At 46.4% G+C, this 27,633-nt stretch overlaps 1 protein-coding gene across 1 annotated transcript in view; it reads left to right on the top strand.

The window, feature by feature from the left end:
- Positions 1–27,633, top strand: part of LOC139255875 (protein CC2D2B-like) — a 558,271-nt gene that overhangs the window by 423,636 nt on the left and 107,002 nt on the right. Inside the window, exons 28-29 of the mRNA XM_070874046.1 lie at positions 9,680–9,789; positions 10,425–10,521. Coding sequence (XP_070730147.1) covers positions 9,680–9,789; positions 10,425–10,521 — 207 coding nt within the window. The remainder of the gene's footprint in view (positions 1–9,679; positions 9,790–10,424; positions 10,522–27,633) is intronic.

The raw sequence follows: 27,633 nt of genomic DNA, 5'->3' as shown, positions 1-27,633 counted from the left end.
GGATGCTTTATGGTGTTGGTGTGGGATGGTACCAACCTAGCGCTTCATGTGGCAGCCATATGGGTGTACAGCATCAAGTTAAGTAAATATGGCCATGGTGAGGCCATCCCTGGCTTCATGGGAAGCAATGTGCTACGGTGCTGATGCCTCAGTCCTGTGCAGCATCAGGTGATTGCAGAGAAGGTTGGTCGTGTTGTTGTTGGTGGTGCTGGTGTGCCTGATGCTACAGGTGTTGGGGCTCATCATGGTCCGATTCTGAGGACCAAGGTGAGACAGTATAAATGGCACCCATGTTGATGGAATAAATGGCAGGTGAAGTAGAGATGACAGAAACAATCTGTTAATAGTGAAAGAGGTTATTCCAACTGGATGGTGTAAGAATTTGGCAAAAACACTGAAAGCAAAAGCATAAACTTTTGGACTTAAACTTTTGGACATTGCTTTAATTTGGCTGTTACTGCACAAGGGCAGACAGCCTAACGTAGGACAAGTCCATACATGTTCCAAAGGAATACACATCAGGGGGGCAGGAATCAATAGCTGAAATGGCAGGAAGATGGTTGATGGGGGGGGGGGGGCGGGTCCTTTGTCATGTAATCAGTGAAAGATCAAGAAGATTGGTTGGTGCTCAAGACACAAAGGAAGGTTTTCGACCACCCAGACTTGTTGGAGCCTTATCCAAGTACATGACAGTTGACAAAGACACCGGCCGAAGAGGTGTCTCTTTTGCTCTTTCAGTTGCACTGCCTGAGGCAAAGGACTTATTTTTGGCACGAAGATTCAGAAGCATTTTGCAGGTATAAGAACATAAGAATATAAGAACATAAGAAATAGGAACAGGAGTAGGCCATACGGTCCCTCGAGCCTGCTCCGCCATTCAATAAGATCATGGCTGATCTGATCATGGACTCAGCTCCACTTCCGCCCCCATTTCCTGTAGCTCCTTATCCCCTTATCGTTTAAGAAACTGTCTATTTCTGCCTTAAATTTATTCAATGTCCCAGCTTCCACACTCTTTGAGGCAGCGAATTCCACAGATTTACAACCCTCTGAGGGAAGAAATTTCTCCTCATCTCAGTTTTAAATGGGTGACCCCTTATTCTAAGATCATGCCCTCTAGTTCTAGTCTCCCCCATCAGTGGAAACATCCTCTCTGCATTCACCTTGTCAAGCCCCCTCCTAATCTTATACGTTTCGATAAGATCACCTCTCAGTCTTCTGAATTCCAATGAGTAGAGGCTCAACCTATCCTCATAAGTCAACCCCCTCATCTTCGGAATCAACCTAGTGAACCTTTTCTGAACCGCCTCCAAAGCAAGTATATCCTTTCGTAAATATGGAAACCAAAACTGCACGCAGTATTCCAGGTGTGGCCTCAACAATACCCTGTATAGCTGTAGCAAGACATCCCTGCTTTTATACTCCATCCTATGGAGTGGAGGGTAGCCAATGTAACCCCACTTTTTAAAAAAGGAGGGAGAGAGAAAACAGGGAATTATAGACCGGTCAGCCTGACATCGGTAGTGGGTAAAATGATGGAATCAATTATTAAGGATGTCATAGCAGTGCATTTGGAAAGAGGTGACATGATAGGTCCAAGTCAGCATGGATTTGTGAAAGGGAAATCATGCTTGACAAATCTTCTGGAATTTTTTGAGGATGTTTCCAGTAGAGTGGATAAGGGAGAACCAGTTGATGTGGTATATTTGGACTTTCAGAAGGCTTTCGACAAGGTCCCACACAAGAGATTGATGTGCAAAGTTAGAGCACATGGGATTGGGGGTAGTGTACTGACATGGATTGAGAACTGGTTGTCAGACAGGAAGCAAAGAGTAGGAGTAAATGGGTACTTTTCAGAATGGCAGGCAGTGACTAGTGGGGTACCGCAAGGTTCTGTGCTGGGGCCCCAGCTGTTTACACTGTACATTAATGATTTAGATGAGGGGATTAAATGTAGTATCTCCAAATTTGCGGATGACACTAAGTTGGGTGGCAGTGTGAGCTGCGAGGAGGATGCTGTGAGGCTGCAGAGCGACTTGGATAGGTTAGGTGAGTGGGCAAATGCATGGCAGATGAAGTATAATGTGGATAAATGTGAGGTTATCCACTTTGGTGGTAAAAACAGAGAGACAGACTATTATCTGAATGGTGACAGATTAGGAAAAGGGGAGGTGCAAAGAGACCTGGGTGTCATGGTACATCAGTCATTGAAGGTTGGCATGCAGGTGCAGCAGGCGGTTAAGAAAGCAAATGGCATGTTGGCCTTCATAGCAAGGGGATTTGAGTACAGGGGCAGGGAGGTGTTGCTACAGTTGTACAGGGCATTGGTGAGGCCACACCTGGAGTATTGTGTACAGTTTTGGTCTCCTAACCTGAGGAAGGACATTCTTGCTATTGAGGGAGTGCAGCGAAGGTTCACCAGACTGATTCCCGGGATGGAGGGACTGACCTATCAAGAAAGACTGGATCAACTGGGCTTGTATTCACTGGAGTTCAGAAGAATGAGAGGGGACCTCATAGAAACATATAAAATTCTGACGGGGTTAGACAGGTTAGATGCAGGAAGAATGTTCCCAATGTTGGGGAAGTCCAGAACCAGGGGTCACAGTCTAAGGATAAGGGGTAAGCCATTTAGGACCGAGATGCGGAGGAACTTCTTCACCCAGAGAGTGGTGAACCTGTGGAATTCTCTACCACAGAAAGTTGTTGAGGCCAATTCACTAAATATATTCAAAAAGGAGTTAGATGAGGTCCTTACTGCTAGGGGGATCAAGGGGTATGGCGAGAAAGCAGGAATGGGGTACTGAAGTTGAATGTTCAGCCATGAACTCATTGAATGGCGGTGCAGGCTAGAAGGGCCGAATGGCCTACTCCTGCACCTATTTTCTATGTTTCTATGTTTCTATGTTTCTATCCCCTTTGCAATAAAGGCCAAGATTCCATTGGCCTTCCTGATCACTTGCTGTACCTGCATACTATCCTTTTGTGTTTCAGGCACAAGTACCTCCAGGTCCCGCTGTACTGTGACACTTTGCAATCTTTCTCCATTTAAATAATAACTTGCTCTTTGATTTTTTTCTGCCGAAGTACATGACCTCACACTTTCCAACATTATACTCCATCTGCCAAAGTTTTGCCCACTCAATTAGCCTGTCTATGTCCTTTTGCAGATTTTTTGTGTCCTCCTCACACATTGCTTTTCCTCCCATCTTTGTATCGTCAGCAAACTTGGCTACGTTACACTCAGTCCCTTCTTTCAAATCGTTAATATAGATTGTAAATAATTGGGGTCCCAGCACTGGTCCCTGTGGCACCCCACTAGTTACTGGTTGCCAACCAGAGAATGAACCATTTATCCCAACTCTCTGTTTTCTGTTAGTTAGCCAATTCTCTATCCATGCTAATATATTACCTCGGTGAACTTTTATCTTGTGCAGTAACCTCTTATGTGGCACCTTGTCAAATGCCTTCTGGAAGTCTAAATACACCATATAAGAGAGGCAGTTTCGACTGCCATCTCTCTCTCTCTCTCTCTCTCTCTCTCTCTCCTCTTCTTCGCTTACTCGCTTCGTTCAACGCACAAGGACTGAGCACTCCATCAGGAACGGAGAGAAGAAACACCATCTATGAGCAAAGAGAGCCTCACTATTTTGACTGGGAAGCTGACCTTGAGACTGGACTTGAATACCACAGGTTGGTACAGAAGGTACGCCTCATCAAGAGAAGCAGCGAGTAAGCCAGAGAGGTAATTGGTGAGCATTTATTCCAGTCCACACATCTTTAAGACCACTGCATAGTGTTGTATGTCCCAACCAAGCCTTAGGGGTTTTAGTGGGAAGGTTTTTGCACAGATCGTAAGCATACGCACAATTCTGTTGGACAGATTCGGTGGTGCACTTTTGAATCTGAGCTGGGATGTTTTAGTCGTGGGTACTTCGCATTAGGGGCCTGTTCAGATGGGCCAGGGTTGTGTGTGTTGTACTGTGTTTGTTTGTTTTACACAACCAGGGTGTTTTTTACTGAGTGCAGGTGTGTGCTTTAACTTGAATAAAAGCATTGCGATAGTTGAGACTGAAAGATTTGGCTATAACTGTGTATTTCTGTTGTAAGGACGGTGATTCAAAACCACCAAGGGCAAAACTACTTATCATGGAGAATTTGCTGTAAACACTTGCAGCCTTCATAATCTGTGCTGGGAATGCAGTGAGCAACAGCTTCTGCCTGAGGAAAGTGATAAGCTATTAGATGGGAGCTTTTATAATACATTTCATGCTGTCAACTGATCAGCTGAAGCAATGGCCATTAAACTCCTGCCTCAGGTTGACAGATATGGTTCCCGAGCAGCATGGCTATCCCGGTAAATTTACAATGTAGGAGGAAAAGGCTTTTAAGTGTCTGTAAACAAGGTTATAACGATTTCAATTAGGTCGCCCGCCTCTGCCGGTCGGATCGCTGCCACACCGGCAAACAAGCCTGAAGGAAAGGCACGTGGGGACGGAATAATGGCTTGTTTCCAACCCACTCCTACTTTTTTTCAAATTTCCCACCCAACCCGCCTCCATTCCAGCCCTCACAGACCCCAGAAAATTCCGGCCATAATGATATTATCCATGCCCATTCTACACCTACCCTTGCTACTGACTTGTCTCAAAGCAGACCCAATGAGTACATTAAAATTACTGCAGCCTATAACATTGTGTTTCCTAGGCTGTCCAAGGATGAGGAGTGCAGCTTAAGACCTGTATGGCAACAGTATGAATATTCTTGTGAGATGCTATGATTTCAATTAAAGGCTCTGTCATGAGGTCCCAAAGTTGATATAATTCTAGGAATAAACATCAACAACATTCTGTATTTATATAATTCCCTTATATACAAAATATCCCAGATATTTTATAGAGTAGTAGTTGGAGGAAGAGAATACTGAGCCAGGAGAGAAAGTCTCAAGCGGCGATTGGAAACTTGGGTCAATTGATGAGTTTTGGGAACATTTTTAAAGTAGAAGACTAGGGGCCAGACTTTCCCTAAAGGCCCTCAATGTCCAATTGCTAACGTTCGGCAAGAAAAGCTGGTGAGAATTTCCATTTTTAGGGTTAAACTAATCGCCCGGCGAGAAAACGGGCGGTGTACACTCATTGTCGGCAGTTTTCTCGGCGGGTAAGTAGAAAGTTAATAACATGGGCGGTCATTACTGGAATGGACGGTAAATACTAAAATTTAGTCCGAGGCTGCGGTTGGAGGGGAAACTTTAAAAAAAAAGTTTTCACTAAAAAAAAATAAAGACGTACAAAGCATTCCCAAGACAGTTTTAAGCCTAATCGCCGTTTTAAAATTAAAAAAAATAAAGAACCTTTAACTTATCTTTCTTTGCAGGGTACCCCCTTACCGCCCTGTTTAAGCAGCTTTTACAGGGTGGTTCTCTTGGCGATCTGGACGTTGGCAGTTGAGGCCAAACTTACACCCTAGCGGTTGTTCTCGGCGTTGCACGTGGGTGGTTTGGTCCCGGCAGGCGTTTTCAGATGTGGGCGATACATAAGAACATAAGAATTAGGAACAGGAGTAGGCCATCTAGCCCCTCGAGCCTGCTCCGCCATTCAACAAGATCATGGCTGATCTGGCCGTGGACCCAGCTCCACTTACCCGCCCGCTCCCCGTAACCCTTAATTCCCTTATTGGTTAAAAATCTATCTATCTGTGACTTGAATACATTCAATGAGCTAGCCTCAACTGCTTCCTTGGGCAGAGAATTTCACAGATTCACAACCCTCTGGGAGAAGAAATTCCTTCTCAACTCGGTTTTAAATTGGCTCCCCTGTATTTTGAGGCTGTGCCCCCTAGTTCTAGTCTCCCCGACCAGTGGAAACAACCTCTCTGCCTCTATCTTGTCTATCCCTTTCATTATTTTAAATGTTTCTATCAGATCACCCCTCATCCTTCTGAACTTGTATTTACTCTGTACATCCACCAGAGCGCTCATCCCCTGGAGTCCCAAGGGGGAGTTTTTGTGAGTTTATTGCAGTAAAATTTATGATTCATTATTTGCTATTGGTGTTTTGTGCATCATTCCAATGTTCACTGGAAATGTACCTTTATGGGGCAGATAGCATGTCCACTATTAGCTCCATTTAGGAGAACCGGTCCATTACGAACCTGTGACTCTTGGACCAGGAGCATCTCCACGCTGCCTCCCCTGTGGATGGGGTGGCTATTCAATGGGGGCCTCGCCAGACTCCTCTTCATCATCCTCCTCCTCCTGATGTGGGCATGCAATCCCCTGTAAATGCCTGGCCCCTCATGATGGCCAAGTTGTGCAACATGCAGCACACCACAATGAATTCGGAAACCTGTTGAGGGGAGTATTGAAGGTTACCTCCAGAGAGGTCCAAGCATCCACCTGCCCGTAAAAAATGGCATATCTCTGTCAACACTTCCTTTCGGAAGTGTAGCCTTCTCACACACTGCTCATCAGAGAGATGGAGGTTTGAGCGTTGGTGCTTGTAAACTCTTGGGGAATAAGCCCTCTTTCCCAGATGTCTTCGGCCTCTCCTCGTCTGTGGGCCAACATGGCCAAGAGCCCTTCTTCTAGCTTGATGCCGCTAGGCAATAGCATGATACGCTGTCAAACTAGTAATGCCCCCATTAAAATTTTTCACACATTGAAAGGGCACTGTAATAAAAGATAAAAGTGAAGTTTGTAAGTCGGAGCTTCACGCAGCATGATGTGTGCAACCGTTGCAGTCAATGTGACTTGCGATGTAGGATCCTCATCCCTCCATTTAAAGATGGTGCCAATGCCGCCTGCTGCACCCTGGGACCGCCTGGTTTTTCAGGCATTTCCTGGGGAGGGCGTTAAATGAGGCATCAAATTCAAATTTATCATCCGGGGCGTAAGCGCAGCTTTGCACGATGATTGGCGTCATGATCTCAGTCAAACTAGACAGCGGGGCGGTAAGTTTTTGTGCCAATGCAAATCAGTAGCCGAATTTACCCGCCGGGTGCTAAAACCTGCACGCCCGGCGTAACGCCCAAAAACAGCATTTGCCGCCCCGCTGGGGCGCAAACAAAAGCACAAAAGAGCTGAAAATCCAGCCCTAAGTCTTTTCTTCCACCCAAAATCTACATGCCCTTAAGAACTAAACTTGGCATCACTAAAGCACTGCTTCTTGATTTGCCATGTCTTCTCTTCTGTTCCTTTTATTGTTAGCTAGACCCGCCCTGGCCTTTTATTTAAGATCTTCAATTGAAAAAGCAACTCAGGCCGCAACAGCTTTCAAAGTAATCCTTGTATTTTCATTTTTCTGGATACCCCTCTTGCAACACTAAAATGTAGATTGTGTTTTGAAATGTTACCTTCCTTCCTCTGGGGAACGTAATCCAGTTCTGCTTTTTACCCTTCTGTTCCCACCTAAAAACTACATTTTATAATACAACTTGCTCACCACCAAAGTATTTCTCCAAAAGTCTAAAATGGAGCAAAAATATTCCCATTATCCAAAATCCCAGTAGAATTGATCAATATCTAAGTAATGCTCCATTAATGGAATGTTCTCATTAACATTTAAGAGGGCATGCCTATTAGCTTGCATTTACAGCATATACTACCCATAAATCAATAAGTAAATACCATGAAGAAACTTAAGTGGAAACTTTCGCCGGGCAGAAAAACAGCTGTACCGCCGAGACAATCGCTGACAATGAAGTCGAAAGTCTAGCCTTAGGAATCAGAGGGATTTTGGGAGGGATTTCCAGAAAGCATGGTGGGATGAAAGAAGGAGGGATACCATAGCAGCCCTGAGTCAGAAGACCAAAGTATGTGTGAGGGAAAGTAAGTCTGGAGGAGGTTGCAGAGACTGGGTAGAGTAAAATTATGTAGGAAGTTCAAGGTGAGCATGAGGATTTTTAATTTAGTGCCAATGTAGGACTGAGAACCAGCATTGGTCCACGAGGACAGGAGTAATGTGCGAGGACAAGATACAGGGAGTTTTTGGACAAGTTGGAGTGTATTAAACATGGAAGAACATTGGAATAATCTATAGAGGTGACACAGACATGGATAATGATTTCATGCTGGTTTTTGATTTCCTGATGTCCAGTTGAAGAACAGCACAGAGGTGGTCATGAGTTCAAGAGAAGTGGTGAGGATCTACAGCTCAGCATCATCAGCATGCATATGGTGACAATGTAGGGAAGAGAAGAAAAGATTTGCTGGCTGCATTTGGATAGGCAGGAGTGGAACCATGTAACTGAAGAGCCACAGAGGTGGACAGTAGTGAGGGAGAGGTGAGGGAGAAGGGCAACATGACCAATCATGTCAAATGCTGTGGAAATAATGGTGAAGAAAAAGTGGGGATAATACAGCTTGTTCACAGTCATAGAGAATGTCATTCATGATTTTAGCCAGGATGGTCTCAGTACTGCAACATGGGACAAGGCCCGTCTCCGATCAAAGTTACGATAAGAGATTGAGAGAAACCCCTTGAAATTTCAGGCGATAATGTGCACTTCACTTAAGTCAAAGAAATTCTAAATATTTAAATTTCTCAAGAGCTTGGTTTGAAGACTCATAAATATAATGATTTATTTCCACATGTGTCAGACACCCAGCTGACCAAACAAAATTTTAAATAAAACTACCCCTCCAGTAAGTGGTTGTCCAACTACCTACAAACAGACTTTAGGTAGGGAAAGAAAAACTAGATATATGGGGGGCGAAATTGTCCTGTGCCCCGAATGAGGGAGGTAACCTTCTTGGGCTGGGAATTTTAGCGCCCGGCACAGAAGTCCTGCCCCCGCTGCGGAATTGCCCTGACCACCCATCAAAGGAAGCAGAGCACAATCTCACATGCTCCACTTCCTTTGGGGGTGATAACTGGGGCGCTGAAGGAAGCGCTACGTGGCTGCTCCACGTAGAGCTGATGTGCTTCAATGGCCCCTCCCCTTCAATTAAAGGGAGGGCCACTGCGCACTCTGCAAGGCCTCTGATGGCCTCCACTTGGCCATCAGGGCAGCATGTGATTGGGCCTGCAACCCGGCACCCAAGACAGAGTGCTGGGCTACACGATGGTGGCTCAGACCATGCTAGGGCCGTCATTGTTGAGCCGACTCGAGAGTCAGCTGGAAAAAAGATGGCAGCCCGGGGCACTGGCGCCCTCCCCTTTAAGGAGCGTCCCAAGAGCGGATGTCCGCCAGCTTCACGACCCGCGGTAGCGCCTCCCTCCCCTGGGCAAAAAGTGTCTTACATTCCGGAGGTGCTAACAGGGCTATAAAAAGGGGCAATTTCGCCCCCATGATTTTTGGTGGGAAATCTATAATCTGTCACAAGTTTCTGCACACTCACCTATTTAGTCCCTGCAATATAGAATTTCTTCCACTGTAACACGTTATTTAACTGGCTCCTAAAATTACTCAGACATGCTCCCAAATAAGAGTGGTATGCTTTTGTTTATAATACTGTGCTGTGTCTGATATATTATGAGAATTTCTTGTGAACACTTATGCTCAGTTTATCATTGTTTTAATAGTGTTTAGGATAACATTTTCATTTACCAGAATGGATACATTCAAAATTGTTGACTCATTTTGCAAAAGCTATGAATAGGAGAATATCAATGCACTTGTGTTTGGAGAGAAATGTGAAAATATTTAAAATTAAATAAATTGTATTTTTTATCCTGCATAGATTCAAGTGCAACCCTTTGTGGAAGTCACCTTCCAGCAATCAATGTATCAGACAAGCATTGCAGATGGATCCCAGCCATGTTGGAATGAAAAACTTGAAATGGATTTCAAGTAATTTATTTAACTAATTGTTTATTCTGTGCACTATAGGTGATCTATAGATAATAACCCTTAAATCAGCATATACTTTTCTAAATCTTTAGAGATTTTATTAAGATCATTAATTGGTTGCCCAAATTATAGTTGTGTCTATCATTAGCCTTAATCTAAAAAGGGACAAGCTAATGCAATGCAATTGCAATTATAAACTGAACATTTCAATCAAGAAGCATGGTGAAAACTTGATCAAAGTTCTTTCCGATAAGCAGAGATTGTGCCATGTCATAGTTTATTTTATTATATTGATTTTACAAATTCATGTTGTAAAATAGTAAATAAAGATTGTCCTGAGTGAGATTTGAGGTGCTTCCTTACAAAATCAGTGGACAAAATTATTTGGACACCTTTCATGCAGCTCCTGGAAGTTGGTTAATAAGTATCAATTGCAGATGTCAAAAATAGATACCTACTTGTCGTCTTGCCCAAAGAATGACTTGTGATACTGAAGAATAACTGAAAAGAACAAAAAAGTTTAATAATGAGAATAAGCAACTATTATAATTTTGATGTAACAGATTAAAAAAAAATGTAGCTCTTGATTAAATCTTAATTTCTATGATACCGTTACCATATTTCTTTGATTGTAGATCGCCTAATGGAGATTACAACAGTTCAGCTTTATGCAAAATGCAGGACAAAATATTAATTAATGTATTTGATAACATAACTGTTGCCACCCCAGAGGTAACTCAATAGATTTTGAATAATATGTTTGCTGCCTTGGCTTGTTATTAGTTGTCTTTTTATTATAATTTATTTTAAAATAAACTATTTTTTTTTATTTGATCATGGGATCAAAAAGCCAGCATTTATTGCCCATCCCTAATTGCCCTTGAGAAGATAGTGGTGAGCTGCCTTCTTGAACCACTGCAGTCCGTGTAGTGAAGGTACTCGCACAGTGCTATTAGCAACGGAGTTTCAGGATTTTGACCCAGCGATGATGAAGGAACGGTGATATACTTCCAAGTCAGGATGTGTGAATTGGAGGGGAATGTAGAGGTGGTGGTGATCCCATGCATCTGCTGCCTTTGTCCTTCTCAATGGTAGAGTTCACGGGCTGTCGAAGAGGCCTTGGCAAGTTGCTGCTGTGTATCGTGTAGATGGTACACACTACAACCATGGTATGTTGGTGATGGAGGGAGTGAATGTTTAAGGTGGTGGATGGGATGCCAATCAAGCGGGCTGCTTTGTCCTGGATGATGTCGAGCTTTGAGTTGGAGCTGCACTCATCCAGGCAAGTGGAGAGTATTCCTGACTTGTGCCTTATTGATGGTGGAAAGGCTTTGGGGAGTCAGGTGGTCAGACACTAGCCACAGAATACCTAGCCTCTGACCTGCTCTTGTTGCCACAGTATTTATATGGCTGCTCCAGTTAAGTTTCTGGTCAATGGTTACCCTAGGGAAGTTGATGGTGAGGGATTCAGCGATGGTAATGCTGTTGAATGTCAAGGGGCAGTGGTTAGACTCTCGCTTGTCGGAGATAGTCATTGCCTAGCACATGTGTGGTGCGAATGTTACTTGCCACTTATCAGCCTAAGCCTGAATGTCGTCCAGGTCTTGCTGCATATGGGCATAAGTACATAAGAACATAAGAAATAGGAACAGGAGTAGGCCATATGTCCCCTCGAGCCTGCTCCGCCATTCAATAAGATCATGGCTGATCTGATCATGGACTCAGGTCCACTTCTCCGCCCGTTCCCCTTATCATTTAAGAAACTGTCTATTTCTGTCTTAAATTTATTCAATGTCCCAGCTTCCACAACTCTCCAAGGCATCGAATTCCACAGATTTATAACCCTCTGAGAGAAGAAATTTCTCCTCATCTCTGTTTTAAATGGTCGGCCCCTTATTGGAAGATCATGCCCTCTAGTTCTAGTCTCCCCTCATCAGTGGAAACATCCTCTTTGCATCCACCTTGTCAAGCCCCCTCCTAACCTTATACGTTTCGATAAGATCACCTCTCATTCTTCTGAATTCCAATGAGTAGAGGCCCAACCTACTCAACCTTTCCTCATAAGTCAACCCACTCATCCCCGGAATCAACCTAGTGAACCTTCTCTGAACTGACTCCAAAGCAAGAATATCCTTTCATAAATATGGAAATCAAAACTGCATGCAGTATTCCAGATGTGGCCTCACCCAATACCTTATATAGCTGTAGCAAGTCTTCCCCGCTTTTATATGCCATCCCCATTTGCAATAAAGGCCAAGATACCATTGGCCTTCCTGATCACTTGCTGTACCTGCATACTATCCTTTTGTGTTTCATACACAAGTACCCCCAGGTCCCGCTGTACTGCGGCACTTTGCAATCTTTCTCCATTTAAATAATAACTTGCTCTTTGATTTTTTTCTGCCAAAGTGCATGACCTCACACTTTTCAACATTATACTCCATCTGCCAAATGTTTTCCCACTCACTTAGCCTGTCTATGTCCTTTTGCAGATTTTTTGTGTCCTCCTCACACATTGCTTTTCCTCCCATCTTTGTATCATCAGCAAATTTGGCCATGTTACACTCAGTCCCTTCCTTCAAGTCATTAATATAGATTGTAAATAGTTGGGGTCCCAGCACTGATCCCTGCGGCACCCCACTAGTTACTGGTTGCCAACCAGAGAATGAACCATTTATCCCGACTCTCTGTTTTCTGTTAGTTAGCCAATGCTAATATATTATCCCCAACCCCATGAACTTTTATCTTGAGCAGTAACCTTTTCTGTGGCACTTTGTCAAATGCCTTCTGGAAGTCCAAATACACCACATCTATTGCTTCACCTTTATCCACATTATTTGTTACATCCTCAAAGAACTCCAGCAAATTTGTCAAACATGACTTCCCTTTCATAAATCCATGCTGACTCTGCCTGACTGACTTTTGCTTTTCCAAATGTCCTGCTACTGCTTCTTTAATAATGGATTCCAATATTTTCCCAACCACAGATGTTAGGCTAACTGGTCTATAGTTTCCTGCTTTCTGTCTGCCTCCTTTTTTAAATAGGGACGTTACATTTGCAGTTTTCCAATCTGCTGGGACTTCCCCAGAATCCAGGGAATTTTGGTAAATTACAACCAATGCATCCACAATCCCTGCCGCTACTTCTCTTAAGACCCTAGGATGCAAGCCATCAGGTCCAGGGGATTTATCTGCCTTTAGTCCCATTATCTTACTGAGTACCACTTCCTTAGTGATTGTGATTGTTCCTCCCCCCTATAGCCTCTTGACTATCCACTGTCGGAATATTGTTGGTATCCTCTACCGTAAAGACTGATACAAAATATTTGTTCAGAGTTTCTGCCATCTCCATGTTCCCCATTACTAATTTCCTGGTCTCGTCCTCTAAGGGACCAACATTTACTTTAGCCATTCTTTTCCTTTTTATATACCTATAGAAACTCTTGCTATCTGTTTTTATATTTTGTGCTAGTTTACTTTCATAGGGCCCAAATTTGGCCAGTACAGATTTCTGGCGCACTCACCAGAGGTGCGCCGCTTTTGTAGAACACCAAGGGCTCCAAAAATCTTCGGGCTGACTTTGGCACTCCCCAGTCTCTCCTCCATGACGTAGCGTGGCAACTGGATTCGGAGGCGGAGCAAAGTCCCGGCGCTGAAAACAGTGCTGAGACCTCTGCACATCTGCGCTAGAGTGTGCGCGCATGTGCTGCAGTTCCTAGCCCTCAGAATCTGAGAGTGTGTGATGAAGGCTGTGTGGGAGGGGCCGACGCTCGCCGTCCCTATCCTGGGCCAAGTGGCCTGCTCACTGAGGGCTACAAGAGACAGTTTGGTGGGGGGAAGAGTTTTGATCGGGAGGGGGGGAGTGGAAGAGTTTTGGGGTGGCAGAAGGGGAAGAGTTTTGTTGGGGGAGAGGGGCCGAGTTTTGCACCGGTGGTGGGGGGGGCAGAAGAGTTTTCATCTGGAGGGGTGGGGGGAGGGGAAGAGTTTTGATCTGGCGGGGAGGGGGGGGAGGGGCGGAGAGAAAAGAATCTTCAAAGTGTTGTATCTTGAATTAAGAGTCAGACTAGATACTGCAAGCTCAAAGTAAGGTGTGACCGTAGTCTTTTATTACAGATCTCAGAGTGCTTCTCCAGCCTGTGAGACCTCCTAATATACAGGTGCTCCCAGGGATTGTAGAATCCCTTGGGATTCCGGGGATGAGCCCTCTGGTGGTTAGACATGGTATTTACAGGTTTACATACATAACAACACTCTCCCCTCCCCCCTCCCCACCCCCCAGTCAATAGTGTAACTATTTACAATGTGAGTCGATCTGGGGCCTTCCTTTCCCTGGTTGATCGTCTCGGTGCAAATGCTGGTTTTGGTGAGTCGTTTGTTGGGCCCACGCTGGGCTGCTGGGGGTGGTGAGTCCTGCTGGGCTGCTGCGGATGATAGGTTCTGTTTCGTGGTCAACCGCTGGGTCGGTTGTCACTTGTGTGTGTGTGTGTGTGTGTTGCAGGGTCGAAAAAGGTAGAGTCTATTGTGGGTGGTTCTGGATAGTCCGTAAATCTGAGTTTAGTGTGGTCCAAGTGCTTCCTGCAGATGAGTCCATTTGGGAGTTTGACCACAAACACCCTACTCCCCTCTTTGGCCAAAACAGTGCCAGGAAGCCACTTGGTACCTTGTCCATAGTTCAACACAAATACAGGATCATTTATTTCAATTTCGCGTGACACATTTGTGCGATCATGATATGTATTCTGTTGAAGCCGCCTGCTCTCTACCTGTTCGTGTAGATCAGGGTGGACTAACGAGAGCCTTGTCTTAAGTGCCCTTTTCATGAGCAGGTCAGCGGGAGGGACCCCAGTGAGCAAGTAGGGTCTTGTGCGGGAACTAAGCAGGACTCGGGATAAGCGAGTCTGCAGTGAGCCTTCAGTTACCCTTTTCAAGCTCTGCTTGATTGTTTGACTACTCGTTCTGCCTGACGTTGGACGCTGGTTTAAACGGGGCAGATGTGACATGTTTGACCCCATTGCGTGTCATGAACTCCTTGAACTCAGCACTGGTAAAGCACACTTACAAGGACATCAGGCAGGCTGTGCTTAGCAAACATAGCCCGTAGGCTTTCAAATAGTGGCAGCGGACATGCTTGCTGACATTATCTCACATTCAATCCATTTGAAGTACGCATCTACAGCCACTAAGAACATTTTTCCCAAGAATGGGCCTGTGTAAGCGACATGGACCCTGTGTAGGCACGGTTTAGAGGGCCAGGAGCATAAACTTAGTGGCGCCTCCCTGGGTGCATTGCTTATCTGTGAACATGTATTACATTTGTGCACGCAGGACTCTAAGTCTGCATCGATACCGGGCCATCACACATGGGATCTGGCTATCGCTTTCATCATTACGATGCCTGAGTGGGTACTGTGGAGATCACTAATGAAGGTGTCCCTGCCCTTTTTGACACCACTACCCGATTACCCCATAGGAGGCAGTCTGGCTGTATAGACATTTCATATTTGCGCCGCTGGTACAGCTTTATTTCTTCCTGCATCTCTAACGGGACACGAGACCAACTCCCGTGGAGCACACAGTTTTTTACTAAGGACAGTAAAGAGTCCTGGCTGTCGGGCTAATTTGTCGGGCGGTAACAGGTGATTGCTCACTCTCGAATGCTTCCATTACCATAACTAAATCTGCGGGCTGCGCCATCTCCACCCCAGTCGTGGGCAATGGCAGCCTACTGAGAGCATCGGCACAGTTTTCTGTGCCTGGCCTGTGGAGGATGGCATAGTTGTATGCGGACAATGTGAGCGCCCATCTCTGGATGCGGGCCAATGCATTCGTATTTATCCCCTTGCTTTCAGAAAAGAGGAATATAAGCGGCTTATGGTCGGTTTCCAATTCACATTTGAGCCCGAACAGATATTGATGCATTTTCTTTACCCCGTAAACACACGCTAACGCTTCTTTTTCGATCATAATGTAGACAGACTTCTGGATGCATAAGCAACCGGTTGCAATTTCCCAAATTCATTAGCTTGTTGCAATACACACCCGACCCCATACGACGACGCATACATGCTAGTACCAGACGCTTACATGGATCGTACAGCACAAGCAATTTGTTTGAACATAACAGCTTCCTAGCTTTTTCAAAGGCATTTTCTTGGCTTTTACCCCATACCCATTCATCTCCTTTATGCAGTAAAGAGTGCAGGGGTTCTAACAATGTGCTAAGACCCGGTAAGAAGTTACCAAAATAGTTCAGGAGTCCTAGAAACAACCGCAGCTCCGTCATGTTCTGTGGTCTCGGTGCGTTCTTGATTGCCTCCATCTTCGAATCGGTGGGCCTGATGCCGTCCGCCGCGATTCTGCTCCCCAGGAACTCCACTTCAGGCACTAGAAAAACGCACCTCGAGCATTTTAGCCTGAGCCCCTCATGATTAAGCCGACTAAGAACTTCCTCCAGGTTCTGCAGGTGCTCAACGGTGTCCCGACCTGTAACCTGTTCCTCTGGAACATCGCCGCAGCCGATCGAATCCCAAATGGGCATCTGTTGTAAATGAAGAGACCTTTGTGCATGTTGATGCAGGTGAGGCCTTTCAAAGATTCCTCCAGCTCCTGCATCATGTAGGCCGAGGTCAAGTCCAGCTTCATGAACGTTTTCCCTCCCGCCCGCATCGCAAATAGGTCGTTTGCTTTCGGTAGCGGCTATTGATCCTGTAGTGAGAAACGATTAATAGTTACTTTGTAATCACCACAGATTCTGATGGTACCATCTCCCTTGAAGACTGGAACAATCGGACTGGCCCACTCATTGAATTCGATCGGCGAAATGATGTCCTCTTGTTGCAGCCTGTCCAGCTCGATCTACACCCTCTCTCATCATATGGTACCGCTCTCACCTTGTGATGGATGGGTTGCGCCCCTGGAATGAAATGGATCTGCACTTTTGCTCCTTGGAACTTCCCGATGCCTGGTTCAAACAGCGAGGGGAACTTGTTTAGGACCTGGGCACATGAGGTGTCGTCGATGGACGAAAGCACTTGGACGTTGTCCCAGTTCCAGCGTATCTTTCCCAGCCAGCTCCTGCCGAACAGCGTGGGGCCATCGCCCAGTACGGTACCTCGTGCAGCGCTCCATTGTAGGAGATCTTTACAGTATCACTGCCGATTATGGGATTGTGTACGTTCTCAGTTTAGTACGAATGGGCCTTGCTACACCACAATTTATCGAAAGTCTTTTTGCTCATTATGGACTGGCTTTTGCCCGTGTTCAGCTCCATGGACACCGGGAGTCGATTTAATTCAACCTTCAGCTTTATCGGGGGACACTTTGTGGTAAATGTGTGCACCCCATATATCTCTGCCTCCTCAGTCTGAGGCTCTGGTTCGTCGTGATCCACCTCTGCAACATGATGGTTTGCAGGATTAGCAGGGTTTGCAGCTCACCTGCCCATGCGTTGGAGGTGTGCCATTGTTCCACAGCCCTTGCAAACGTATCCTTTGAAGCGGCATGAATGGAACGATGATCACCCCCGTAGCTCCAACAAGGTGTTAATGGCCTTGTATTCACCACCCTTGATGGTGGACTCTGAGTCATCTGTGGATGTGCAGCTGCAGGCGTGTAAGTCCTGCCCTGTACATTTCGATTCGAAAACAACGTTGTTTTGTTCACAGTACTTGCAGCAGCACTCGTGTGCTGAGAAATTTGTTTGGTATTGTCATTGGTGGCGATAAACGCCTGGGCTATCCGTATGGCTTTACTCAAGGTTGGAGTCTCTACAGTCAAAAGTTTGCGAAGTATTACTTCATGGTCAATGCCAAGTACAAAGAAGTCCCTGAGCATGTGCTCCAAGTGTCCTTCAAATTCGCAATGTCCTGCAAGGGGCCTTAGCTCGGCGATGTAGCACGCCACTTCCTGGCTTTCAGACTTCTTGTATGTGTAGAACCGATACCTCACCATCAGGATGATTTCCTTCGGGTTTAGATGCTCCCAGACCAGTGTGCACAAATCATTGTACGACTTGTCTGTGGGTTTCGCTGGAGCGAGCAGATTTTTCATGAGGCCAAATGTTGGTGCCCTGCAAACGGTGAGGAGGATCGCCCTTCATTTGGCAGCGTTCGCTTCTCCTTCCAGCTCGTTGGCCACAAAGTATTGGTCGAGTCGCTCCACGAAGGTTTCCCAATCATTTCCTTCAGAAAACTTCTCCAGGATGCCCAAGGTTCTCTGCATTGTTGCGGTGGGGTTCGTCATCTGTATCTCGTCGCCAGTTGTTGTATCTTGAAGAAAGAGTCAGACTAGATACTGCAAGCTCAAAGTAACGTGTGACCGTAGTCCTTTATTACAGATCTCAGAGTGCCTCTCCAGCCTGTGAGACCTCCTTATATACAAGTGCTCCCAAGGGATTGTGGGGTCCCTTGGGACTCCAGGGGATGAGCCCTCTGATGGTTAGACATGGTATTTACAGGTTTACAGACATAACACAAAGATTTTCCAGTACTTTAATATCTAGCTATCTTTACTAAAAAATATACTCAGTTTTATCAGGCTGATAGCACCTACACCCTATCCAGTCTCGTGGCTTGGGATTTTAAAAATAACTAGCATTCCTATCATAACACTGTCATTTGGAGGCTACCTGCGATGATCTCTTAATTCACCGCAGGGCTTTTCAGAACATACAAAAGTGGCCACTTACTCTGGCCTAACTTAGTTTGGAGTAAGTTTAGAAACATAGAAACATAGAAAATAGGTGCACGAGTAGGCCATTCGGCCCTTCGAGTCTGCACCACCATTCAATAAGATCATGGCTGATCATTCCCTCAGTATCCCTTTCCTGCTTTCTCTCAATACCCCTTAATCCCTTTAGCCATAAAGGCCATATCTAACTCCCTCTTGAATATGTCCAATGAACTGGCATCAACAACTCTGTGCAGTTTTAGCTGGCTAAACTTGCTTAAATGGCCAAAACAGGCATAAGTGGCTGGTAACGGCCCCTTTTGAAAAAAAAACTGAACTTAAAAAAAAGCCTAACTAACTCACTTACACTGAAGCAACTTAAATGGGGAGAATTGCAATTTTTAAGTTACTCCAAAAAAATCTAGTTGCTCCAAAAAAAATGGAGTAACTCCTGGGGAAACTTGGGCCCGTAGTCTATCTTCTCTTTCTTAATCATCTTTTTAGTCATTCTTTGCTGGATTTTAAAAGCTTCCCAGTCTTCTGTCCTCCCACTAGTTTTGGCCACTTTGTAGCCCTTGTTTTTAATTGGATACCGTCCTTTATTTCTTTAGTTAGCCACGGATGGCTATCTTTTCCCTTACATCCTTTCCTCCTCACTGGAATATATTTTTCTTGGGAGTTGTGAAATATTTCCTGAAATTTACACCACTGTTTATCAACCGTCCTACACTTTAATCTATTTTCACAGTCCACTTTACCCAACTCTGCCCTCATACCTTCATAGACTTCTTTATTTAAGCTTAGTTACACTGGTTAGAGATCCAACTTTCTCACCCTCCATCTGAATTTGAAATTGAATCATGCTATGATCACTCATTCCGAGGGGATCCTTTACTCGGAGATTGTTTATTAATCCTGTCTCATTACACAGGATTAGTAAACAATTATTAAACTGCTCCATTATCTGAGGAGTTGCAAATGGCACTGAACACTGTGCAGTCATCAGCAAACATCCCCACTTCTGACCTTATGATGGAGGGAAGATCATTGACGAAGCAGCTGAAGATGATTGGGCCTAAGACACTGCCCTGAGGAACTCCTGCAGAGATGTCCTGGGGCTGTGATGATTGACCTCCAACCACCACAACCATTTTCCTTTGTGCTAGGTATGACTCCAGCCAGTGGAGAGTTTTCCCCCTGATCCCCACTGACTTCAGTTTTCAACTGATACGTTTCTGGAAGTGGAAGTAATAGTAGTAGTTAATGAATATTTTTCAGACTGAAGAATATAAACAGTGGTGTCCCCTGTGGGTCAATGTTGGTCCCATTGCTCTTCTCAATATATATAAAAGACATAGATCCGATTATAGAGGGCACAATATTAACATTTGCAGGTGTAAAAAGAATAGGGAGAGTGGTACTACTACTTCGTATGGCTGATGTAGGTGTAAAACAACAACTATAATTTTACATTTAGATGGTTAAGCCAGATAATTGCATCAGGAATACAGGAGTATTGCTGTGATGCTTCCTTCATATTAGTCAACTGGGCATTGTGTCGTTATACATTCCATGGGGCTAGAATCTCATCTTTTGAGCTTATCGCCCAAAAATGGGCATTATTTTCAGCGTGGGTGGTAAAGAGTTTTCAGATCGCTGGTTTCTCACCCATTCTCAAAACACCTAATCTACATTTGAAAATGGGCGTTACCATGAGCGATATCAAATGGGCGGTAGCGTTATATTTTTTTGACCTTCTGCCATAAAGTGTGGCCGTCCTTAGCAATGTCATGGCAACGCTCGATTCCCACGATTCAGGAGGTCAAGGATCACCATGACATGTGCAGAAGAGGAGACAGAGAGAGAGGGAGCTCAGAGGGACTGAAGGTGTGGCTAGGTGTGGTGTGGCTGCTTTGGGAGGAAGGAATGAGACTTTAGAGCTTCACAGCAAATAGCCAAACAAAAAGTAGCTGTTAACAGCCACATATTTGACCGAATTTGCCCTATAATGGAGGGAGAGCAGGAGGCATCACAGCACGCTGTGGAGACTGACGCTGGAGGTGGGGGAGGAGCACATTGGAGGCCGCAAAAGAGCCAGGAGGTTCTCGGACGAGGCAAATGCCTCCCTCCTGCAGGAGGTCGCGTCACGCTGGGGTGATTTGACACAGGGAGGTTGTGGGAAGCCCACCCCACATGCTTACCAGAGGATATGGACCGAGATAGCAGAGATGGTCTCATCGGCGAGCAATGAAGCGCGTGAAGGCAACCAATGCTGCAAACGATGGAACGACCTTGTGGGATCCGCAAGAGTAAGTATTACATTGATTTACATGTACTTATGTATTTATATAATTTGATTTGTAACAGTCATGAGTGACTATCATCAGATGTGAGGTCTTCCGCTTTTATTGGGCATGTTTTACTCTAAGCCTGCGGTCACGGTATACGTCTTTAGGTAAAGAATGATAATCATAATAATCATGATTACATCTGTCGGTTATGTGTTGTATCAGTGTCTGTGACAGTACCTAGCAATGATATCACGCAATGATCTCATGCCATGTCATCCTGTCACCTTTTACAGAAGAAGCTATCGACGATGAGATCCATGCAGAGGCGAACGGGTGGGGGGCCACCAGTCCCCAGAGACATCACTGACATGGAGGAGCGAGTGCTACTACTCGTGGAGAAGCACCCCTGGACAACCATGGACGCATCTGCAGATCCTGAAGTGATGCCACGTGAGTAAAGCTTACACCATTGCATGATGTAAAGTCAATAGATGCCACACCAACTCATATCCGACCAATCATATATGATAGATGATTTCTAAAAGTGTCATAGAAATAATGTTGGCCTAATGAAAATCATTGCAATGCACAATGTGTTGATGGTCATGAAATGTGATGTCTGCGATGATTTTGAGAGCGGTGGTGTTTTTATCGTGCATATGCTGTGGGTAGCGCTGGACTCACCTTGTCACCATAAAACCCCCTTTTCCTCTAACAACCTTATTTGTGTCTTGCAGTTCAGTCAGCAGCGTGGCCCCAGGTAAGACCACAGAGGCCAGAAGGTGGGGGCATGGGACAGGAGTTGGCGGACGATCCTACTACATCTGGTGCTAAGGAGCTCCGATTGTCGCCCATCAATCCGCTGGGTCTGTTCTCGACGGCTGAGAGCGTGGACTTCAAAGAACCTGCATCGCCACACTCCAGAACACATTCCACCCTAAGGCCTTCTATTGGTCCTCCGGTCATTCCTGCCTCCTCTCTGGAGGTGCTGTGCCCAAGCACCTCGCCACAGGGCACCCCATTTATCTCCCATCATCATCATAGGCAGCCTCTCGAAGTGAGGATGACTTGCTTCCACGCCAAAAAGAGATGAGTTCATGTGTTTCAATGAAGGACCTAATATTCCAGATCCCGAGCTACATCGTGAAGAGTGGAAGATGCTTGTGCTTGGATTTTTTTAACGTGTGGTGGCCGTTGCACACCAGCCACCACACGGGCTTGACAGAGCTAGGTCTTGGTCCAGTGGCAAGGATTACCCAAGACTAACTGAAGACCAGCTCTGCTGCACAGACCGAGCATGCACACATATCACAGTGTGGGCTGGCCCGTGCTGCCCCTGGGCCCTCGTCTCTTCTGGGCCCCAGATTCACGCCTCTCCTGGGCCCCAGTCACTTCCCTCTATGGATTCTTGCCGCTTCTTCGCCCCTCCTGCTGTGCCTGCCCGCACTGCAATCAGCGACCTGGCTTCGTAGCCGTCGCCCTCCTGCAGCAGCATGCGCTACTCTCTCCAATGGCCCCGGCCTGCTGATGGTCTTGCAGGCCGGGACCGCGTCGATTTCTGGGCCAGGCTGCCGCACACTGCTCCCTCCAATGACCCTGGCCTGCTGATGGTCTTGCAGGCTAGGACCGCGCCGATTTCCAGGTCGAACCGCCACATGCTGCTCCCCAATGGCCCTGGCCTGCTGATGTTCTTGACCATTTGTCCCCAAGACCACACCGACCCCGCGGAGGCCTCGTGGACGCAGCAGGTCTGTTCCACGAGCGCGACATGACAGCGGAGAGATGGTACGGTTGTCCAGGAGGACTGTAGACATTGGTGACAAGCTCATCAAAGCTTTGCGGGGCATATCCCGACACCTGGCCACCATGTCCGAGTACATTTTGTGCCTGGCAGAGTCCCTGGATGCGATAGCCAGGAACACTGCTGCCGCAGCCCTCCCAGTGGTCCCAGAGCACGGCACTCCACCCCTAGGTTCTGCACCACCACTGCAAAGGACAGATGCGAGCAAGGACCAAGATCCTCCTTCTGCATCAGAGAATGTTGCCCCCTTGGCATCCCCCCGCTCCCGTACCCGTCCAACCAACGCATCTGCCTTCATCCCCCCCAATGAGGCACCGCCTGAGGAGCTCCTCGGCCAGGCACCGTGGAGCGAGGAGGGAAAGGGATACAGGTGGGGCGAAGAAAGAGAGCGGGGGAAGGAAAGTGAGGTGCATGTGTGCAGGTGATGGCTGTGTTATATCTCCATCTGGGTGTATGCAATTTGTTGCAATGTATGGGGGCTGGGGACCACGCTCCTGCTTTGCCTTTGTATTCTGTGTTGCTGGACATGTTGACCATGTGATTTATGTCAATGTGGGATTTGGGCAGGGGTTGGGCGTTATTGGCTGTGTTACTTATGATTTCAGACCAATGTTGGTATTAAACTTTTGTTATTGAACATAACCTTGTTGCGCATTGTCTCAGATAACTGGACCGTTACACACTGTTGATTCCTTACCGTGAAAGGATTAAATACAACTTTACATCAATCAACGTAAACTTTAACTGGCACCAAGGTGATGGGCACCATTGATGTCTGAACTGCACACACACAGCAGTGTGTCAGCATTGTCGCTCACGTCAGCGCTCTTTTAGGCAAATCTTTCCGATATCAGCTCCTCACCTAAGTGTGGGATTTAACAAATGCCAGCCACACCGCTGGCGTCCGTCCTAGTTAGTTCCACTTTTTGTGGGTGGTTTTTTGAGCGGGCGATATTCTGGCCGATATGTGTGCGAGGTGGTGAAATTGACAGTGGGCGATCTCCATGGCCGCTAGTTTGGGTAAATATGCTCTTTACGACATAAAACAGTCGCCGGGCGTTATTATTGAATCTTGGTGTTAAGTCCGTGAGGAAAGTAATGCTGGGTGATAATACAGGCATTGAAATCATCTATTCTGCTGATTCCGCCCAAAAAAAGTGGGCAGGCGGTAATATTTTTTCTCGCCGTTAAGCACATGGGGAAAATAACGCTCGGTGATATGTCTCCTAAAAAAGCACGTCAGTTTCCATTTTGTGCCAAAGTGGGTGATATCTGGGCATTATACGTCAATGGGCGTTAAGTGGGCGTTAAGCAGGCAAAAAAGTGGAGTTTCTAGCCCATGGTATTTTCAGGGTGATCAGTCGCACACTGGAGAGTTTTTAATTCTCCATTTGTGCATCAAGTATCCCCATCTGCCATGGTTTTTGTGGATGCAGTTTAGGGTTGCCTCTAAGCTTCACAGGAGATTGAAGCCAGGAAGCTTCCACGTCACGTCTTTCACAAGGTATTTGTTTGTGACTTCTTGTGCAGCCAATCATCTTTCCAAGTATCATCAGAGTTGAAGTCACATTGTCGAAGGTTAAGTGTGTGAGTCCAAAAAGGCCTGGATGACTTCAAGTGGTGGTGAGGGACGCTGTTGAGATCCCGGTGGATGGGGAGACATGATTTGCTGGACTTCCCTGAAGGTTGTGGCAACGCGGTGAATAAATGGGGGAGCGATGCGCGACAGCACGGGCAACCAGGGTGTTGGGGTCGACTTGAGGGTTCCAGTGATGCACCACATTGTAGTGTTCAATTGGATATCAACAAGTTGAGTGTGATTGCTTCTGGTGCACAGTACTTGACTACGGAGTACACAAGGGTCATCGCTGATATCTGTAACATGGATGCTGATGCTCCCCAGCTTGTGCTTGCCAATTTCTGGACCAGGTTGACCCTTGTCTTCGTCTTGGTGGCTACTTTCTTCAGGTGGTTGTGGAAGGTTAGTGAATGGTCCAGATTCACCCCGAGATAGGTCGGAGTGGGTTCATGTCGCACAGTGTAAGATTTCGATTGCAGGTCACACACAGATTACCCAAAGGATCTTAGGAGTTGTAAGGCGTTTTATTAAAGAGGCACAGTTTTAAGCATAATCAGATACTATATGCGATTGAAATTGATATAGTAATCATACAACCCATGACAGATGGGAGCAATCTACGGGCCCGGAACGGAACTGGATGGATGGATGGTGAGGCAGAACGGTGGTTTCGGATTGGGTGGATCCCTGCAGCCTGCAACAGTAGTCACTGGGTCATCCCTCGAGCTGTTGGAGGTGTTAGGCCGTCGATCCACCCCAGAGGTTAAGGTTGACCAAGGTGTTAGGCTGTAGCAAGCATACATCCACCTCGGGGAAGCTGTCCCCCCAACTGCCTGTTTTCTCAGTCCCCCGTTTATATACAGGTACAGCATTGAAAATCTGGGATCGTGCATGCTCCGGATTCTATGCATTTCCGGACTTCGGAACGTTTTTCTGACATCCCGAATTCGGAAACGCCCGAGCCTAGGTTCGTGTATTTACGGACTTTGGAATGTTTTCCTGACGTACCGAGTCTGATAGGTAGGTAGGGGAGGGGATGAGGGGGTCAGGCGGCTGAGTGGCGGCGGGGGTGGGGTTTGGTCCGAGGCGGGAGCGAGATCAGCGGCCCGAGGTGGGGGAAGAGTTCAGCGGCCTGAGGCGGGGGAGAGGTCGGTGGCGGAGAGGTCAACGGTGACCCGAGGCGGGGGAGAGATTGGTGAGGGAGAGGTTGGCAGCGGCCCAAGGCGGGGGAAGAGATCGGCGGGGGAGAGGTCAGTGGTGGCCCAAGGCAAGGGTCTGGATTCCCGAACATTTTACGGATTCCGGACGACCCTGCCACGGATCGTCCTGGTGTCCAGATTCCGGATCAGTGCAGATTCTGGAACTCCGGATTTTTGATGCTGTACCTGTACCTTATTTCGATGGGCTTGTGGATTCTTGTGTTAATCATTTTTATCCATCTCATGGTCCAATTACAGGAGAGAGGGTACCTCTGACAGCCCCCTCCTATCTTCCTGGGGACAGCTTTTTCCTTATCTCTGTTCTAAATGTCTTGTGTTTTTAAAGACATTTTGCTTATCCTACTCGCTCCGTGCTGCCTCCCTTGTCAGTTTAGGTATGTTTGCTGGGAGGCATGTCCTTTAGTGTTCCGACCTTGTAATGATCTGAGCCCTCTGTGTAGCTCTTATCTGATGTGGCTGGAATTATTATTCCTTTTATAACTTGCAATTTCTTTGGATTTAAAGATTTCTTACAACAGTGTTGCCACAGTAGTTCACTTTCAGGTTGCGCTTAGCATTCCTGTTATCAAGATGTAATGCAGTGACTGTTGCTTGCTTAGGTGGTTTGGCTTGAGTCTCCATATCCGAAAATATTCCTCCATAATGTTTAGGTCCTCTTTCAAAGTGAACTCGATGTCGTTGAAGGTGGCTGCATGTGTCATCCGCATTTGCAAACTTGCACGACTTAGTTGGCGGCATTTCGCTCGTGTAGACATTGAAGAGCGTTGGGGCGAGTACTGAGCCTTGTGGCAGTCCATTATTGAGGAACCGGGGCGAGCTGACGTTGTTGCCCAAATGGTCACATAGCTGACTATTGCTCAGTAGTGTCTATAGCAAGCGTGGTGTTTTAAGGAAGAGCATAGTCCTTGTGAGCATCAGCATTAGGCCTTTAGCCTAAACTGTGTTGTAGGCCAATGACAGATCTATAATGTTGTGTATAGAAGAACTCCACTGTTATGTATGTAAACATTGTAACTGTGTAAGACTTGCCACCAGAGGGCGCAACTGTTGGAGGCCCAAGGGTCACCTGCATACCTCGTGCAAGGGAGTATAAAAGGTTGTCTGCCATACTGCTTAGGCATTCTGGAGTTGCATTAAAGAGACTAAAGTTTTAGCTCATAGTACTCAAGTCTTGTGGAGTTTTTCCATATTTAACAATTAGCGACGAGTAACAGATTACGAGCTTTCACGCAGTCATGGTTGCCATTGTTATTTTAGAGAGATTTGTAGAGGGTGATGATTGGAAAGCCTTTGTTGAGCGTTTCGACCAGTACTTTGTGGCCAACGAGCTGGATGGGGACGATAAAGTGATCAAGCGCAGGGCGATTCTCCTCACCATGTGTGGGTCCACAATATACGGCCTCATCAAGAATCTACTAGCACCAGAGAAACCAGTGGAGAAGACATATACAGAGTTGTGTACGCTGGTTCTGAACCACCTCAAGCTGAACGAAAGCGTCTTAAAGGCCAGGTATTGCTTCTACATGCACCACCGCTCCGAGGGCCAGGACATGGCGAGTTATGTCGCCGACCTGAGACGCCTTGCGGGGGGAATTTACCGGATTTTTGGGGGAAATGCTGCGGGACATTTTTGTGCTTGGCATCGGCCACAAGGTCATTCTTCGCAAACTGCTGGCCGCCGAATCCCTAGACCTGAGCAAGGCCATCACGATAGCCCAGGCATTCATATTCACGAGCAATAATACCAGACAGATATCTTCCCAGCATCGAAGCGCACCAGCAAGTACTGTGCATAAAATAACATCGCTAGCAGGCATATGGCAGAGTCTACACATCTGCAGCTGCAAGACCTAGGATGACTCAGAGTCCGCCATCGGGCGTGAATGCAAATCCATTAGCACCATGTTGGCGCTGCGGGCATAATCATCGAGCATAATGTCGATTAAAGCACTACGTGTGCAAAGGCTGCGAAACAATGGAGCACCTCCAGCGAATGTGCAGACATGCTGCAACTCACCACGTGGCAGAGTCGGCAGAGGATGATCGATCTGGCATGGATCACACAGAACAAACAAGAGAGGCAACTCAACCTAAGGAAGAATTGTATGGGGTACACACCTTCACCACCAAGAGCCCTCCTATTATGCTGAAAGTCAAATTGAATGGTATTTCGGTATCAATGGAATTGGACATGGTGGCGAGTCAGTCAATTATGAGCCAGAAGGCTTTTGAGAAACTGTGGGGCAACAAGGCACAAAGGCCCAAACTGAGCCCGATTCAGACAAA

This window comes from Pristiophorus japonicus, chromosome 3, assembly GCF_044704955.1.
Source record: "Pristiophorus japonicus isolate sPriJap1 chromosome 3, sPriJap1.hap1, whole genome shotgun sequence".
Lineage (NCBI taxonomy): Eukaryota > Metazoa > Chordata > Chondrichthyes > Pristiophoridae > Pristiophorus > Pristiophorus japonicus.
This window is presented reverse-complemented; position numbering and strand designations above follow the sequence as displayed.